Raw genomic sequence first — 19,554 nt, 5'->3', positions numbered from 1 at the left:
ATATATATATATATATATATATATATATATATGCAAAATGAATGTAAAAATTGTGGACCTCTATTTACCCAAATTCATTCTATGTAAATAAACTGAAGACTTATATATAAAGCCTATATATAAAGTTTAGCTAGTTTAACTGTTTAGCTAGATAGTAATTTGCAGCTTCAAGTTTGACTCTATACAAATAATAAAAGGAGGGATGAAAAGTTCCAATTTGAACCTTGGTTTAAGAACAGGGAGGTGCCAGATCAACAAATAAGCATTACTGTAAGGTCTCATGATATTTAACAGCCGTGAAACTGTAGGGTGTCGTAAATGAAGATGTTCTGTTAGTCTACAGACTGCGTAGATGAACAGGACACACTTTAAAATAAAGATGAGCCTTGATGTATTAATTGTATAAAAAGTGTTTGAACTAAACTAAAGCAAGGCTGAAGATGGTGCAAGTAGTTTGTCTCCTTGTGTCTTTGTTTTGCACAGTTAAGGTTAGGGTTAGAAACAATGGTTCTGAAAGGCTGATAGTGCTCACCGGTTACTGACAATCATTTTGATCTATGATAAAGGAAGCCAGACCATCAGCACATCATCACATAACTCTGTTGGGTCTCTATTGCACAGATTCCATAGATAACATTGTAATTTCGTAAAGATACTGCATAAGACCAACATATGTGGATTATGTATATGTGATTCATATTTAAAAAAACAACAACAACAACAACAGTACTATATTCTGGGCAGATGAGCTGACAAGGCCAAGCGTACTACTAACAACAAACAGTAGTAAGTAAAGAAAAAGACCTGATGAAATGACTTGAGCAGATAAAAATAACCAATCATCTATAAAACTCCAGTGATATCTGACAGCTGCTCTGGGTGAGGGTCATCACAGCCCTTTCTCTGATTTATTTCAAAAACACACCCATACTGTGCAGAACAACAACTCCAACATCTGTATATCATAAGTGGATGATCCCCATAAACATGACAACATGGAAGCCAGATCTTTTCAGGATAGGCCTATAGCCGGGACCGTAGTGTTTCAAACCGTGACTGGAGGACAGATTTAGAAAAGAGAAGAGCTTAATGTTGCTGAGCTGACTCGGAGGGACTGACTGACATCAGAGTTTTCTCCCCTACATACGGTACGGTCAGAGAGTGCAGGGATACTGCGGTTCACAAAGAAACTCACAAAAAAATGAAAATATTTACCATATTCACCTACTCACTCATGTCATCTCAAACCTGCATGTGATCTTACTTTAAAGAAACACAAGACACTTAAGAATCACCAGAGCAATAAAAAAGGATAATAAAAGTTGCCCATAAAAGTTGTATCATGTTCATTTTATGAGGAAAATTTTCAGAAGTTCAGAAGCCATTTGTGTTTTTGAGATCTGAGAACACAGTGCAAAAGTTAATATATAATGTATGTTATGGTGCTGTATTATATATATATATATATATATATATACATATATACATATATATACACACATATACATATATATACACACAAATTATATATAAAAAATGACAATGACAAATATTCAGCTTCTATTTTCACTCTAGACTAAACAATTAAATGTAACAATTACAAAATAACGAATCACACTAGGTTTGATGCCATGATTTTGACATTTTGAATGAGATTTTATAACAAACATAAAATACTTTCTCTCGCACGCACGCACGCACGCACACACGCACACAGAGATATAGAGGCATTTGGACTTTCTGCTAAATATTTTCCACCTAAGAAAATAATGCAGGTTTGCAATGACATGAGGGTGAGCAAATGATGACAGGTTTCATCTTTTGGAGAACTATTCCTTTAAACAGCCTACTGTACATAAAATAATCATAAATTCAGCAATGTAGATGCTCTAGGGGGAGCAGTAAGCTCTTCAAATGCATGTAACACACAACACAACACACTGCTCTGCTCTCCACCTCTGACCATGTAGAAATAGTGATATGTTCTTCTAAAAGGCTCCCAGTGCAAAGCCAGTGGATCTGACCCACTGCAGCACTGACTGACTTCATATAAACGTAGTTTACACTCACACACTTACTCATCCACTCAAAGAAAAGCTCGGTTTTTCTCATATGCAAATAAATCGTTTTTTCTTAAAATCTCACTAGGCAAGAGGAAGAGACCAAACAATAATCATGTTTATTGTAAATTCAGGATGGACCTGCAACAATCGACTCATCCCCGTCACTTGTGATTGGAAGCCTTCCATGTTGAGGCACCGAGAGGTCAACGCCCAGGTGAATCATGGCTCATATAACTACGACAGGTGCCAAAAACAAAACCCCCAGAAGTGAGATATGCTCAGACGAACCCCAGAAGGAAATCACACTAATAAAAGAGACAACAGTGCAGTAGAGGCTAGAGAGGGGAGGAACATGGGTAAGAAGGGGTTAAAGAGCACTTTGTGTTTTGATGAAGGCAGTCCTCTCGTTGCGGATCTCGAATTCCTCGTTTTCAGACTCGGAATTGCCTTCGTCCTCCCGCCAAACGCTCGGGATGCCCTTGTAGGCAACTGCGGTGCGGTTGAAACCGAACCCGACCAGTGAGCCGGATCCCGGCCCTGCTTCAGCAGAGAGCAGTTTGTTCTGCATGCGCGTGTGCATCTGCAGGATGCCGAACACGGCCACAAACGTAGCCACGATGAAGGCACAGCTGAGCACAGCCACGGTCACAGGCAGGCGAGAGGTGAGCTCTGCATGGAGTTTGACGGACGAGTCGCCACCTTGCATCTGAAACAGTCTGCCGTCTGGAGACTCCCGATGGATCTGGTTCAGGTGCAGACAGGTGCCAGTGACGGCGTCCAGGTGCCTGTTAGGTGGGCAGGAGAGGCAGTTCTGAGGGCCCGTGCTGCTGCAGGTGAGGCAGACGGGGTGACAGGGCAGGCAGGCGGGACGGAGGACGGACATCACCTCGTTGTTGGGGAGGAAGGTGGAACGGGTGCCTGCGGTGAAACCTCCTGGACAGTCTCTCACGCAGCCTGTCTGGTACAAGTAGAAGCCGGGGTTGCACTCTGCATTAGGAAGAAACAGGCTACAGTTTAGGCTTAAAAATGGTTCTGGATTGAATACAAGCTAAACTGTTTTGCTGATTTCCACAGAAAATTAACTTGACTCCAAAAACCAAACCGTTTATACTTGGATGGATGTCCATGAGACCAGAATTCCTGAGGATTTAAAGGAGGAAAAGCAAAGCTTGTATTTATTTATTTTTTTTGAAGGGCTGTTGACCGTACATTCAGGAAGCAGACATGTTTTGCAGTGTTACATGCTGGACTCCATTTAAAACCACATTTGTGACCCTGGACCACAAATTTTCTGAAAGCTGAATAAATAAGCTTTCCATTGATGTATGGTTTGTAGGACAATATTTGGCAGAGATACAACTATTTGAAAATCTGGAATCTGAGGGTGCAAAAAAATCTAAATATTGAGAAAATCACCTTTAAAGTTGTCCAAATTAAGTTCTTAGCAATGCATATTACTAATCAAAAATGAAGTTTTGATATATTTATGGTAGGAAATTTACTAAATATCTTCATGGAACATGATCTTTACTTAATGTCCTAATGATTTTTGGCATAAAAGAAAAATCGATAATTTTGACCCATACAATGTATTGTTGGCTATTGCTACCAATATACCCCAGCGACTTCAGACTGGTTTTGTGCTCCAGGGTCACATTTTTTTAATACGAATCTGTTTATCACCTCATCACTAACTGAGATACTATATAGAATACTATATAGCTACTATATAGAATAATAAATTAATTGTATTTTTTTAACCCCACTTTTGCCTTCTTAATGTTAAGTATTTAATTTGTCACAACAACAGCTTTAAAAATAAATATACATTAATTAAAAAAAAAAAAAAGAGATACATTTTTTATACTCAAAATAGTGAAAAACCGCAAATAAATGGTTGAAAAAAAATGTAAAAACAACAATAAAATAATAATTATAAACAAATAAAAATATTAACTTAAAAATATTGAAAGAAAAGGAAAAAGAAGTGTATCAACATATTATTTGTCAAGCTTGTTGACTTGCAGACTGTGAAGATAAATGAATGGATATGCGCAGACAAGGTTACCAAACATGTCAGCATGTATAAATGCATAAAAGTTTTGAGGCTATACCTTTAATACAGTGTGCAAACCTATTTTAATATTTATTGTCTGGGGATGGGCAACTTTGATAGTGACGAGGGCCAGCATTTTTTCTCCTTTATACCAAGGGGCCAGATTACTAATCCACGTCCACACACCTTTTACACCGTCTTACTCAATTTCCTTTTTATTGAAGGAAATTAAAGTGTAACTAATGTAATATTTTTAAAATTTTACTAACTATAAAACTTGTGCAGTTATGCTAATTCAGAAGGAAAACGTTGTTATCAGTGGACAGAAATTAAAAAGGGCTTAATTAAAAAAAATATATAGTTATTCCAAATGGTACCATAAAATAACCTGGTATCTGCAGGATTTTTAAAATCAAATTTAAGACCTTTAAAGAACTTTTTAAGATCTGCACTTCATATTTCAGCCTTTAAACAGTTTTTAAATAAAGGGATGAGTCAAAAGTATCAATTATTATATTAATTTAAACAATTATCATAAATTAATTATTTTTAAATAACATAAATATATCTTAATGTCTTAATTGCTAGATTTTTATAATGCATTAGCTTTGTGTCGAGCCACTGGTTCACATTTAAAAATATGTAGCAAAAATAGCAGATGGGCTTATTGAAAAAGCAAATTTGTTCTCTGCCAGCAGGTGTTACTTTCAGAACTGCAGAAATATAGTTGTTTCCCCTGTAACTGCAGTACACAAAGCTGACTGCAACGCTCAAGTTTATTCAGTGAAATCGTAGCCTTTTGAAGTTTAATCGACATATTAATCCATACAGCAATTCTTGTCTTTCCGTCCCCAAAGACCTCTTATAATTTAAACTTTTTGTACCATTTAAGAGTTTCCATGGCCTTAAATGTAAACAATTTAACTGAAGACGTTTTAAGGACTCGCGGAAACCCTAATAAGAACACAGTGCAAACATTTTTGTCATGCATTTGCCAAAAAGCTTTTGTTGACTGAATTTTACCTTTGAAATTTGTGGTGTGATGGCGATTTAAATAAAATACAGATTTCCAAACAACCCAAACATATGGGTATCCCCTTGAACTTGGTAAAAAGATAATCTGTTTACCATCTTGACTGAAAAATACTGTTTTGATTGTCAGTTTTTCATTCATTATTTGCTAATGTTAGTGAATGTTTACATTAGAGTGCACGTCCTACTCATAGACTGCATAAAAACATGGACATAGTGTCCGTGACGTCACCCGTAGAGCTCAAAAGTGGGCGGAGGTGGCCGTCGCCATCTTGGCAGCGCGGTGACGGGAGCAGGTTGCTGAAGCCACACTTTCTGCTGTAAAGTTGGGCATTTTAACATGGGGAGTCTATGGGATTGACTCCATTTTGCAGCCAGCCGCTAGCGGCCAGTTGATGAATTACAGTTTAAGTCACTTCCTTGTTGGCTTCACCAGAGAGAGCAGGAGGTTGCCGCTTGGTCCTACTACGCTGAAATTAATACGGGGAGCGGCTGGAAACTAGCGACCTCTCCTGGTTGGAGATAGTATACACTACCTCTTTAAGGACCTAGATTTGCTCGATGCGAGCCCCATTTCTGGAGTAATTACTAAACCACCCAAGTCAGCATCTTCTGACAACTGCAAAGGCTCACCTACTAAATGGCATTTATTCAGCGCAAAATCCCTTTTTATGGGTTGGTTGGGCATGTTGGGTTTGCTGTGGTAACAGTGCTTAACACCTGGAGAGGATTCAAGCTGCGGAGGTCATATTAGAGATAACATGCAATCCATCGTCACAAGAGGATAGTAGAATAAAGAACTCCTGGATCACTCTTTGAGACTCATATGCAGTTAAGGCAACCCACATGGCATATACACACAAAGCGCTTTTTGCTGATACAAACAATGCACATATTGACACCAAATATGAGATTTCAAAAAGCAATAAGTGGCCATACTTTGCAGTCATTTTACCATGGTTAAGAGTGTTCTTATGCGCGGCGTAACGAAGTGTCTAAAAGACAGTGTTGTTATTGCTAACTAAAACTATTTAAAATTGTTTTCATGAACTGAAATGAAGCTGAAATAAAATAAACATTAGATGAACACCTACAATTTAAAAAACGTAAATGCAATTTAGACATGTTGCCTTGGCAACTAAATCAAATAAAATTATTTTAAGACAAAGTGCTAAAATCACTAAAACAAAATCTATATTTTTATCAAATTAAATCTATATAGAAATATAAAAAACTAATTACAAAAGCACATAAAATTACTAAAACTTATAAAAGTTAATTCAAAATAATAAACAATTTTTTTTACAAAATTACTACAGCTTAAAATAAATTTAAAATGAAAACTGAAAATATATCAATAAAAGCCAATTCAAAATGAATAAATATTGCTTTTTACAAAATAACAAACTAAAATTAAAACTGAAAATATAAAAATAAAAGCTAATTCAAAACATTAACAAATACTATAAAATACAAATACTAAAATAACACTGCTAAAAGCTGTTTAACTGTGGTAAAAATCACTGTAAGTCAGAGCCCCCTGTAATGTATTAAGACATTTTATAAAATGTCAGTAATATAAATAAATCAATAAATGATTTTTAATACAATTATTTTTTTAACCCAAAATAACGTATGATTTGTAATTTTTACATTTTTTATTTGTTTGAATATAAAAAATAATTTTTTCCATTTTTGACAGAAATTTGGCCTCAGACTATTGTGTCGTTTAGTTGCATGTAGCCTCAGCGACATAAACGGCATGTATCTGTGTAATCCAGCCCACCCTACATCTGTTCACTAACCGCCTGATGCATATTGTACACAAAATTGCTAGCTGAAAATTAGTAGTTTGGCTAGCATTACGCAACCTCCTTCCTCTGAGTGCACCAGTCCACCTGCAAATACAGTCCTCTTACCAGGCTGTCACAAGACTGCTTTTATGAAATCCAAGCTGGTGCGGTATTGTTGTATCAACAATTTCAGATAAATGTGTCGGTCAGACAGACTTTTCCAGTGTAAGTGGCCAGTTCTTGGCCAGAATAAGTTGGGTTTGATAAGAGGCTGAGCTGCATTACACTCTTAAAAATCAAGGTTCTTTATTGGCATCTGTGGTTCCACGAAGAACCTTTAACATCCATGGAATCTATCCATTCCACAAAAGGTTCTTTATAATGGAAAAAATGTTCTTTAAATGATTTAAATCTTCTTCACATTAGAAAAAAAAATTGTTCTTTTAAGAACTGATCACTGAAAGGTTCTTTGGGGAACCAAAAATGGCATCACTATGAAAACACCCTTTTGAAACCTTTATTTTTTAGAGTGTAGACTGTGTAAACAGGCTTTAAGAAATGTATTATTGGGAGAGAAATCAACTACATACACCTCTGCCCATCACTGTATACAAAAAAAGAGGTGAAGACCATATTTTCAGCATTTATACTGAAATCCTTTTAGCATGGTGTCATTCAGAGGAGGACAGGAGACGGCCAGTGGAGGAGGCAGAGGACAGAAAAAGGAAAGAGCTGATGAAAGGAGGTATGCTGCTGAAAGAGTAGTGTGTGTGTGTGTGTGTGAAGAGGTAAGAATGAGCTGGCAATGAGTGTCCACAGAGAGGGGCATGGCCGCAGGCTTAACTGGACAGCTGCCTTGAACACGGCTGCCAATGCAGCTGGCACTGTGAACTAATTCCAGGATGGAGTTATGAACACACAATTTAACAGCTAAGACATGACCAGCACAGCACTCTCAACACAAGAAAAAGGGACCTATAAAAACAGCTGCAAGCTTTATAGCTTTAGTTTAAAGCTTTCAATTAGTGAGGAGATTATAAAGGTCACATTTATGTTATTTATTAATTATTTATTGTTATTTATGAATGAATAAACATTTTGTAAAACCATAGACTAGCATTCAAAAGTTTGGGGTTGAAAGATTTTTTTCAAGTGCTCCCCAAGGGTGCATTGATTTGACCATAAACTACTGTTTTCTACATTACAACTGTTTTCTATATTAATATTTTTTTAAATGTAATTTATCCCTGTGATGCAAAGCTGAATTTTCAGCATCATTACTCCAGTCTTCGGTGTCACATACTGCATACTATTTCTTAAAGATAGCACGTAAAACAGAATGATATGCATGTAATTACACAACGATAAACATTTCAAACAGTAGCAAGCTTCACTGTTGTTGCATGACACTACATGACATGATTAATTCAGAAAGAAAAATTAAATGCAAAATACGTCCAAATGTTTTAGACGACAAATAAAATAATGAATCAAGATGATGTTAAATGATGTTTATATTGTTTTGTTAAACAAGAAATGGAAGGTCAAGTCAAGTGCATAGTTGTGTGTGGTGTACTTTACTGGTGTAACATCCTGTAGCTTGATGGGGGAAGTCGTGGCCTAATGGTTAGAGAGTCGGACTCGTAACCCAAAGGTTGCGGGTTCGAGTCTTGTACCGGCAGGGATTGTAGGGGTGGGGAGTGAATGTACAGCGCTCTCTCCCACCTTCAATACCACGACTGAGGTGCCCTTGAGCAACCCCCAAATGCTCCCCGGGCGCCCCAGCAAAAAAATGGCTGCCCACTGCTCCGGGTGTGTGTTCACTGCTTTTATTACACTTTAGTTGTAAACTGCACATTTTGGCAAATGCATTAGCTCATCTAGGTGTCCCATGCATGAAAATGTGCATAATGTGCACAGCACACATTCTGCAGAAGAGTATATATGAGTAGTATGGTAGCACACCATTCTCACAGAATCAGGTCTGAAGACAGCTTAGAGTTACCGAGGAGGACAGCTAGTAAATGCCACTAGTGGTTGCCAGGGGGCGCACTTTCACCATCATTTACTCTGACTCTTACCTGTGCAGATCTGATTGAGGTCGTATGTTTTGCAGCTGCTGGAGTCTGCTGCTGAAGAGCCGGATAAACTAGAAGCTGAGCCATAGAGAACCAACGTGAACTGAGTCAGAGTGCCTAAGACAGACAGAAAGAGATTCAACAATCTGACTCATGTACACAAGAAACTCACAAAATGAGAACAGTTGCCAGCTGTGGATCATTATGTCTGTGTTCATTCTGTAATCTCTCTCAACCAGTAGACTGTATTATACTGTAAGCACATTTATTCAGTCAGCAGATGCTGTCAACTAACAAATTAGGAACAACACAAGCAACCGACCAAAAGCAAACAATATTAGCAGAGCTGATTTCTTAAGTAAACCAGAATAGTGCTAAGTTAGAATAGAGATATTAAAGCAATAAGCCACAAAAGGCAATGCATTAGTGATCTGACCAAAGTTAACTAAAAAAAAAAAAACATGAACATTTTTGTTATTTAACATAAAATAAACATGAACTGAAATCAAATATAAAAAAACTTTTTATTTTAACTAGTTGCCTAAGAAACACACTCAACAAAAAATACTAAAACTTTACAATGAAAATGAATACAGAAAAAATATATTAAAAAAATAATAAAACAATCTCAATGATACTAAAATAACACTGATTATAACTTATAACTGCGGGGCATCTCAAAGCTTAATGAATTCAAACGACAGCAAATCAAAATGACAAAACTATGTTAATAATTAAAATAAATTAATAATTTTAATATTACTTAATGATAATCACAATAAACAATTCTTTAAGTGATATAGCTCATTAGACCTGACACACATACAGTTCAAACATATATATGTGTATATATCAGAAAATTTTACAATTGTAATATATAATATAGGAATGACATTTCTGAAATATTTCATTCTGATTGGTCATTCTGCATTAACATACTTTAGTATAATGACCATAACTGCATAAATGACCACTGTCACAGGTAATGATTTCCTACACGGCTGTGCTAGTTTCATTTATCAATGCTTGATCAACTAAAAAGCAATATTTATTAGCCATATTTAGTATAAAATAGGTCAAATACAAAAAAAACTCCACTGGTATTCTATAATTGTATACAACACTCCCCTTTTTTTATTTTGACAATGTCTGATTGTACATTTTCACCAGTACATCATGCTCATTTTGTGCCCACTAACACAAATCACTCAGAAGATTCAAGTTGGATCATCATCGTGCCCTGTAACGGCACACGAAATGTCCGAACACAGACTTCTTGCCATCATCGTTCAGTAACTGTAGTTCCGCACTGCTTCGACATGCATTAGATAGATGGCACACTTTGTCTCTATAGTCCAATAAAGTCAGTAGCTCTGTAAATTCTTAAAGCAACAAAGAGAAATGGACTAAGTAATGCACTGGACGAATGGTCCATTCAATCCAGGCATAAAGCAGCTGTGTTAGCGTCTGAGCAGGACTAATGAATGGGCTTTGGCTGGGATTTCCTTTATATTTAGTGTTCAGGGGCGGCTGGAGAGTGTGATAGTGGGAGAGGGAGGAAAAACTCGGTCCTCTGATTTACTTAGCTAGATTTAATTAATCAGATTTACTGCAGGGTGTGGTGAAGGAAGACAAATTGACTGTGACATAAAAGAGGAAGAAAACAGGATTGGGCAAATAAGGCGGATTTGGAGAGAAGATACTCTACATTTCTGAAAAGTGCAGGGCAAAGCACTGCTAGACATAAAATAGCCTTCTTTTTTTTGGATCACAATCAATATTGGGCTCTTTTTAATCATTTTCAAGGCAGTTTCTTTTTTTTCCTTTTTATGATCTTTTATTTTATTGCCTTTTTATTTTCTTTTATGAACTTTTCGATTTTATTTGATTTTATTATCATTTTTATTTATAATTATATTTTCCTAATGCTCTTTTATCTTTTTTTTTTTTATTTGGTTTATTTTTATGATCTTTTTTAAAGTAGGTTTGCCATTTTTTATTAGCAGAGAAGTAGATAAAAGAAATGAGTCAGGACAACATTGCGGAAAGATACCAGGAATGGGATCAGGGTACTGTACACTAGAGGTCCAAATATGTTGAACATGAATCTCCCGCATGAGCACCATACGTCAGAAGCACAAAAAAAAAAGCAAAATGGATGGACGAGCTGTTACCATAGTCACTGATCCCAGCCACGTTCTCGATCTCCAACGACCATTCTCCACGAGGGTCCTCATCCCAGGAGTGGGTGGTCATGAAAGCCCAGTCACTGAAGCCATCAGAGGAGTAATCGTGAGGTCTGAGAAAGAAAGAGACAGAGAATGTTACACTTAAGTGATTCAGCTAGGCTCTATTTGAGTATTATGAGTGTGGATGCATCCCTTTCAGTGCCGAACCTGGGTGCAAGCAGTGTGGAGCGGGTGCCCTGTGGGCTGATCAGGTAGATGGCCAGGTTTCCTCTGCGGTTGTAGGACAGGGTGAGCTGGGCTTGAGCATGTTCTAATGAGCTCACAAAGGTGTCCGTCCCAGCACATGCATCCACACTCTTGTTGATCACCAAATGACTCCCAATGTTCCTAAAAAGAGGAAAATGGTGTTCAAGAACTGACAGTTAAACCACAATGAAGTTATACTGCTTAATATCTAATTATGAATGCATTATACACTATCTTTTAAAAGTTTGGGGTCTGTAAGATTTAATGCTTTTGAAAGAAGTCTCTATGTTTACTTATGTTTACATTCTTTGTTGAATTGACAGTTTAAAAGAACAGGATTTATCTGCAATAGAATTTCTTTTGTAACAATGTAAAAGTCTTTACTGTCACTTTTGATTCATTTTATATATCCTTGTTGAAAATCCTACTGACCCCAAATCCTACTGGTGTAAGATCATCAAAATATTCTCTCTACCAAGAATCACAATCTAGCTCAAAAAAACACTAGATATGGTTCAGATCATCCTATAAAGTGCCATATATCATCCACCAGGTGAAAATGATTAGTTCAACTGCTTATAAAAGCAACAGCACACACCTTCATGCAAAGTCGAATGTTTTTAAATGGCAAATTACCCAAATGTTTACTTAAGTCTCAAAAGAAAGCATAAGCATAAATCTTTAATAAATTTCCAAACATTGTTTGAACAAAGAGGTAATTATATCCTAAGAAGTTATGTTAAACAAAGCAATGTTGTGAAAGCTTTACTGTGTTTACTTGTACATAGCTGATGCATCAAATTGACATTACTAATAGCTACTGGGAAAAATTAACAGCTTACTGAATCAGGAGCGCTATATCAAACCGCTGCTACAACACTTAAGAGTGCAAAACACATTCCTGGTCCAACAGAAAGGTTCAGTCAGGTTAAGACCTGTGCCACCGATGTCCGCTACAGCAGCCGGTAGGCTTTTGCCACTCTAAACCCAATCCTATAAGGAGCTTAGAGCAGCCCGGCCCTGCTCACCAGAGACAGGGTTACACTGGAAGAAGAGCTTAAATCAAGAGAGAGAACGACAGGCTACAGTCTTTGACAAGTCCATGAGGAATGAAGCGTAACCCCTCTGTGCACAGAACGCTGCAGCATGTTCAAGACTTCAAGTCGGAGCTGTTGCGAGTGAAAAATGAAGAAAAATACAGCAGGGATGGATTGAAGCAGCCCGTAATCACTTCGCTCTGTGAATTCTGCAACCAGCATGTTAAATTGGGCTTTGCTCCAAAACCCCTTGATCTTTCCATAACGTTGGTGAACCATAAAGGATGACTGGAGGAAGGGATAAAAAGAGGGTGAATTTTTAGAGAGCGAGACATGATATGCTGGGACAGAGGACGAGATTGGCGGAGAGGTACTTTGAGGGTCAGTCTTGAGTTCCAAGATGTCAGCAGTGATGGAAGTGTGACAAACGTGGATGTAACAAGCTTATCTGCAAGTCATTACTTCCTTTAAACATGCTCTGTAGGCAGCAGAGATGCCTCATGCACTGAAGCATCATTCAAGTTGTGCAGATCTAAATTTAAATATGATAGGCCGTCAAAAGTGATGTTTCGCTCCCAGCTCGTTTCACATTCCCATTTCCTCTTGCACTCCATGATCTTTTTCGCAGCACTAAATTTAAAGGCAAGGTAAGTGATTTGGTTCAAAAACATTTTTTGTTATGCTAGTTGAAAGTCTCTTCACATCCCGATAGCAATCACTAAGTTAAGTGGTCTAAATTTATTTAGATCATCTGTGGAAGGCATAGGATAAAATGTTCATCCCATCAAAATGTTCGGTCTAAACATTACGATAGGCTGTCCTGCCTGCCTGTAAAAAATATATATTTGCATACCACTGCACACTCTGTTTGTGCAAACATGATACGTCATCAGCGCATTCCAGTAAGAATGGAAGGCATTATTACTGTAATATTATGCGCTTTGTACTGTAATGTTTTCTCACTGGTGAGTGAGACATGAGGTAATCTGACAGTGTTGCTTTCAACCCTCCACCAACGCCGTCTCTCATCGTGTCGCTGGTTTTCATATCTTTAATATACACTTATTTAAAAGTTTGGGGTCAGTAAGATTTTATATTTGAAAGACATTAATAATTTTATTCTGCAAGGATGTGTTAAATTGAGCAAAAGTACTAAATATTTCTATTTCAAATAAATGTTGTTCTTTTTTTAAATCAAAGAATTCTAAAACAAAGTATCATGTAACCAACCATGTCTAAAATGTTAGAAAAGACAAGAGTAAGAGTAAGAGAAAGTAATAATGTCAAGCTCACTGTATTACGTACACTTATGCTGTACCTAATGGAACTTCTTACACTAAGTTAAATGGTCTGAATTTATTTATATGTATTAATATCATCTGTGGAAGGCGTAGGACCATAAAATGTTGGTCCAATCAAAATGTTCGGTCCATACATTATGATCTGTCCTGCCTGCCTGTCAAAATATGTCTTTGAATACCTCTGCACACCCTGTTTGCACAAACATGATACTTGATCAGCGTGTTTCAGCGAGAACTGAAGGCGTTATTACTATAATATTATGCACACTTTGTACTGTAATATATTCTCACCGGTGAATGAGACATGAGGTAATCTGACAGTGTTGCTTTCAACCCTCCACCAACGCCGTCTCTCATCGTGTCGCTGGTTAGCCTCTGCTCTGCCTGTGCATGCTCATGTGTTTTGGAGGAGGTGTGGCTTTGCAGAGTGATTATGCAGGGAGGGTGGGATCTTGTGCTTTCAAAGCTAGCTTGCTATTGCTAGTCTTTGCGAAATCTCCAACCCTAACTTTAACGCATACCATTTGTGTGCATCGAAGAACCTCAGTTTGCCATATGTTAGTGAAGAATCAATTAAGACTGCAGTTCCTTCTAACAAATGGTCTAGTGAAAATCCAGTCATCATTTACTCAGCCTCACGTTCCAAACCTGTACGACATTTTGCAGAACGCTCATGCTGCTTAAAATTTTTTAAATAATTTTTTATACTTAAAAAAGCAAGTCAGCATATTAGAATGATTTCTGAAAGATCGTATGACACTGAAGACTGGAGTAATGATGCTGAAAATTCAACTTTGCATCACAGAAATAAATTACATTTCAAAAAATATATATTCAAATTGAAGAGTTAGTTTAAATTGTTAAAAAATTACTGTTTTTATTGTATTTTTATTAATAATGTATTTTACATTTAAAAATCTTACAGAAACCTTAAAAAATTTAAATATGAAATTTCTCAGCCTTTTGCTGTTTGACAAACCAGTTAACCAGGAATCGTATTTAAATTTGATAAAACGTGTTGCCGCATTTTTTATTAATTTCATTCAAAAATTGTTCTGATTCCATGAAATGCATTTTTCTTTCCATTTTTATGACTTTATTTCTGAGATCTGCATAACATAAGTTATAGGATCTTATGTATGCAATGAAAGGGAATGAGGACTAAGGCAGTCAAACAAAAAGGTCATATTATAGCTTGTCTTTGGACTAGGTTATAGAGTTTCATGCCCTTTTTGAAGATCGGCAGCCCCTGGTCACCGGATGGTTTCACGGTATAGAAAACAGCAGTGTGAACATTCAGTTTGGATGGACATAAAGGTGCGAATATGATGACAGAACTGCCATTTTTTGGTGAACCAGTCCCTTTAAGACTGATCTAGTATGGACAGTTTAACCTACCTGGGCTCAGACACCAGGGAAAGGACACATTTCCGCTGAGGTCCAACATTCGTCCAGTTCTTTGCCAGAGCCACTATGGCCCCAGCATCCAGCAGACCATATCCATAAGAATGGCTGACTGTAGGAGAGAGAGAGAAAAATCAATACTGTTGAAAGTAACTTTAGAACCAGTTTAAAAAAAACATAAAAAGACATTATAAGTAAAGAGGTGAATTAAAGAGGTTGATATCTTTAAAAGATCCGAAGCGGTTTGCAGACTGGTACAGTCAATGATAATGTTAGTGATCGAATCACAAAACGTTCAAGTAGCTGGAAAGTGGAAAGACAAGCCAGAGCGAAAGGAAAGGGGAGGGAGTGATGAAAAGCAAGGAGATGGGCTTTTACCTCTGCGACCCACTCCATTTGTCTTCCAGTCATTGGTGGTGAGGTGGGCAGGGTTGGACGTCCTCACAACCAGATGCTGCATGTCTCTCCAGGTCAAGTTTTTACTATGGAGAGAAGTGTTAGTGCCTTTCAAATGTGCGAGATACTTGGTGGAATGAAACACAAACCGCTTGCATGCTTTCCCTAAGATAATCTCTCCTGCCCTTTTGTAAAGGTCACGGATAGCTACAGGTAGAGTCATAAAGGTTATATTGTTGCCGGTGAATTAATTTAAAACGATGCAAACGTAAATGCCGCTCAATGCATGTGTTTGATCCAAATGAGAACTTGAAGGTTAATTCCAGTCTGCCAATCTAGCCTGCAACCATTTTTTTTGTTGCGAAAGCCTCGGGTCACTCAAATCGCTGATAAAGAAAGATGACCTCGCTTGAGGACAGGACAAACCACGCTTCGGACGACTTACTTGGCCTCAAGGGCGAGGGCGATTATTCCTGCCGCCAGAGGGGCCGAGGCAGAAGTGCCTGTGTGGGAGTCTGTGCACTTCTGCCTGAGGTCTGTAGTGACCTGAAACAGGAAGCAGAGAGAGAAAATCATCACATCACTGATATGACGGGAAAATCCAATTATTCCAGATGGGAACACAATACCAACATTGTACTGATATGACAATGAAGTCACTCACAAAAGATGATAAAAGCTTAAAGAGGTCTTGAAATGCATTTTTTTTTTATTATTTCAGAATGTTTCCTGAGGCCAGGGATCCTACACATTTTCCATTTCAAAATTCCATACTTTTCCAGCCTCAAATTTCCAGACTTCCCTGTCCCCCGAGTTTTCAGACCATATTTCATAGTGAAAAACATATTGAGCTTGTAATGATTAAAGGTTCAAATTCACAATATTGAATTCACAATCTGATACTCTCACAATACTACAAATATTGTTGTCACAGTACCAACATTTCAGTAGTCCATAATACCAGTAAAATCTCACGGTTCTTTGTACCATAGCAAAAACTACAGGAACTATTTAACTATTTGGAAAAAAATAAATAAATAAAATAATTAATTAAATAATAATAATAAACAATACATTAACACCGCATGTAGACTTAAATAAACCTTTTTTAATTATGTAAACATAGCTTTAAAAAGGTCAAGTGAAATGTTAGTAATAAAATGAACAACAAAGAAACTCGTTATCTAGAACACGTCTGTTAGTCTGCATTTACACTCCAAGATCAATTTTGACATCAGATTTTTTTTTTTTTGTATCATAAACATGTTTATTGAGCATGTGAATGCAATGGCCAGTCAGATGTGTTTGTGATTGGCTAATGCAGGGGGGGTCCAAACTCGGTCCTGGAGGGCTACTGTCCTGCAGGGTTCAGCTCCAACTTGCCTCAACACACCTGCCTGGAAGCTTATAGCAAAGCCACTAGAAGGCAAGCCTGCAACCTTTAGCCAAAAAAGCGTAACGGCTAATGCTAACGCTTCCGCTTTGGCAGTATGTGGGAAAGGAGAACAGATGCCATTTTTTTTTTATGGATGTCAATGAAGGAGAGGCAGAATAAACAGCTTTTTAGAGGAAACAGCGTATCATTTAATGAATCGACAGCCTATCAGCTAATCTCCAACATGTTTTACACTAAGCGATACTTTAGGATTGAACTATTTTTAGAGTTTGCACCGAAAAAATGCTGTTTTTTTAAGAGAAGTCACTGACTTTTTGCAACAGGTGGGATACAGCTTACGGCATTTCTCATTCATTCCTATGGGATCCGTAAACGGCGATTGAGTGTCGCACAACTCTGACTGAAATTCAGTGACGTCGAGGCTGTAATGTGATTGGTTATTAAGGCACACGTGATCCAAGTTGACCGTTACGCTTTCTCCAATAGTAAGTAATACAGACCCTCTCATCTCCCTATAGTAAGACAATCTCTGCTTATAGTACGCTATAAGACCTTGATTAGCTTGTTCAGGTGTGTTTGATTGGGGTTGGAGCTAAACTCTGCAGGACACCACTTCAAACAATCAAGCCTGAATGAAGAAAAGTTCAATTTGAATGTTTGTTTGAATTAGCACAGGGCAGTGGTGACACCTGATCATAAATATTCATAATTCTGCTTATTGTTTGTGAAAACCATAATGCATTTATCAAGATCAGTTAAAAAAGAAGTTAAAAAACAATTTATTTGAAATATAAATCTTACGTAACATTGTAAAGTACTGTCTCTTTTTAGCAGTTTACTTTGATAGTCTCCACAAAAATATTAAGCAGCAAAAGCTGTTTTCAACATTGATAAGAAGAAATATTTCTCAAACATCAAATTAGCATATTACATTAATTTCTGAAGGATCATGTGACACTGAGGATGCCAAATACGCTTTTGGAATGTATTAACAGTTATATATATTTTTTTACATATTTCTAAATATTTTGTATTAAAAAATGCAGCCTGGGTGAACATAAGATATTTATTTAATATATAATATAATTAACTACCAGTCAAATAATTAAATGTTATTATTTGATCAGTAGTGTATGTCAAACGATAAGGGAAATTTTGATTTCTCAATTCATGACCCTTTTAATAATCTCACTAATCTTGTCTAGCATTGCTATTATTATTTGTTGATACTCACAATCAAGAATTCAAACATTAAATTTTGATGTGCAACTAGTACCTCACTCACCATTTGTGCTACAGATATAACTGATACCTTAAATCAAGAGTTGTTGAGGAGCGGCGTGCTATTTCTTTTCAAACTGATATGACTGATCAAACTGATCCTCTCAATGGTTTTTGAGGGGAATTTGGAGGAGAAAAAAAAATTGTCTGGGGACAAGGATTTCATAGAGACTTGGGAATTGAGCTCTTTCCACTTGGGCCAGTAAGCAACCACCCAGAACTTCCTAGCAACTGCATATCAATGCCTTGGCAACAAGTCTTGCATCAGCATCTGCATGGGCAAACACCTCTTCACATATTCTTCAGGAAAATATAAAACTGTCATTCAGCTTCTGCCCGTTAAGTGACCCAGGTGTTTGACATTTTCGACATTGCGCAGCACCTTTAAGCCCTTAGGGTCACACAGACAGAGTCAGCACATTTCAAGACAAATGCAAACATAAAAGGGTTGATGGGTGACACTTAAAAAGCCAGGCATTGCAGGATGTGCAGTGACTGCGACAGACCTCCTTGTGTGAGACTAATTGCTAAAAATGGCACAGAGGCTGAATGACAGGAGCGATGACAGGAGAATTCAGCAATTGCACACTTAAAAATGGATCTTGGGAGACCCCAGGAGAGGAACATTGCCTGACAGAGTCTCTGCAGCACAGGAAACAGCAGGTATCAGGCCTTTAAAAGCACACCTCCATTGTGAACGCTAGTGTCTGTGTCTTGAATGCGGGACAATAGATGAGTCAGTCAGGCATAGTCGGTTATGAGAACAATGCTTGGGTGTGCGCCTCGGTCGGCACAGAGCCGGGTAAAGAAACAAAACCGAAAGAGAGCAAAGAAAATGTCATGCTATGACAGTGAGGAGTTGCTGTTTTGAATCATAGGGATATTTGTGCTTTGAAACTTGAGTAAAGAACTAGAAAAGGTAGTTAATCTTGCAAATATCAGCATCACAATGCCAGGGTGTTGCCAGGGCGTTGCTATGTGCTTGCTAAGATGATCTGAGTGGTTCTTAGAGCACTAATATCCAGTTGCTTGAGTGGTCTTGGGCCAGATTCACAAAATGATATGTTTTGAATAGAATGTTCAGAATAAAATTCTTCCTAACTACTACTTTCATCTATTTTCTAACTTAAGAATATTTTGTATTCCCAAAACATCTAATTTAAGAATATTTTGTATTCCCAAAACATTTAAGAATGTTTATCTTTTTTTTTCTTAAGATTGTTCCAAAGACAAAACCTAAGAATTAGAATTCCTAAAAAGAATGTTCTTAAAAATCATTGTA

General features: G+C 37.2%; 1 protein-coding gene across 1 annotated transcript in view; it reads right to left on the bottom strand.

Moving 5' to 3' along the window:
- Positions 1 to 2,080: 2,080 nt before the first annotated feature.
- The window catches only part of furina (furin (paired basic amino acid cleaving enzyme) a), a 96,491-nt gene continuing 79,017 nt past the window's right edge, over positions 2,081 to 19,554 (bottom strand). The window contains exons 9-15 of the mRNA XM_016452244.1: positions 16,041 to 16,141; positions 15,578 to 15,681; positions 15,194 to 15,311; positions 11,419 to 11,598; positions 11,197 to 11,321; positions 9,026 to 9,139; positions 2,081 to 3,050 (exon numbers count right to left, since the gene is read on the bottom strand). Of these exons, the coding sequence (XP_016307730.1) occupies positions 2,431 to 3,050; positions 9,026 to 9,139; positions 11,197 to 11,321; positions 11,419 to 11,598; positions 15,194 to 15,311; positions 15,578 to 15,681; positions 16,041 to 16,141 (1,362 nt within the window). The 3' untranslated portion in view covers positions 2,081 to 2,430. The remainder of the gene's footprint in view (positions 3,051 to 9,025; positions 9,140 to 11,196; positions 11,322 to 11,418; positions 11,599 to 15,193; positions 15,312 to 15,577; positions 15,682 to 16,040; positions 16,142 to 19,554) is intronic.

Source organism: Sinocyclocheilus anshuiensis, unplaced genomic scaffold (assembly GCF_001515605.1).
Source record: "Sinocyclocheilus anshuiensis isolate Anshui unplaced genomic scaffold, SAMN03320099.WGS_v1.1 scaffold579, whole genome shotgun sequence".
Classification (NCBI taxonomy): Eukaryota; Metazoa; Chordata; class Actinopteri; order Cypriniformes; family Cyprinidae; genus Sinocyclocheilus; species Sinocyclocheilus anshuiensis.
The sequence above is the reverse complement of the archived record's forward strand: the minus strand, read 5'-3'. Positions and strand labels throughout refer to the sequence as shown.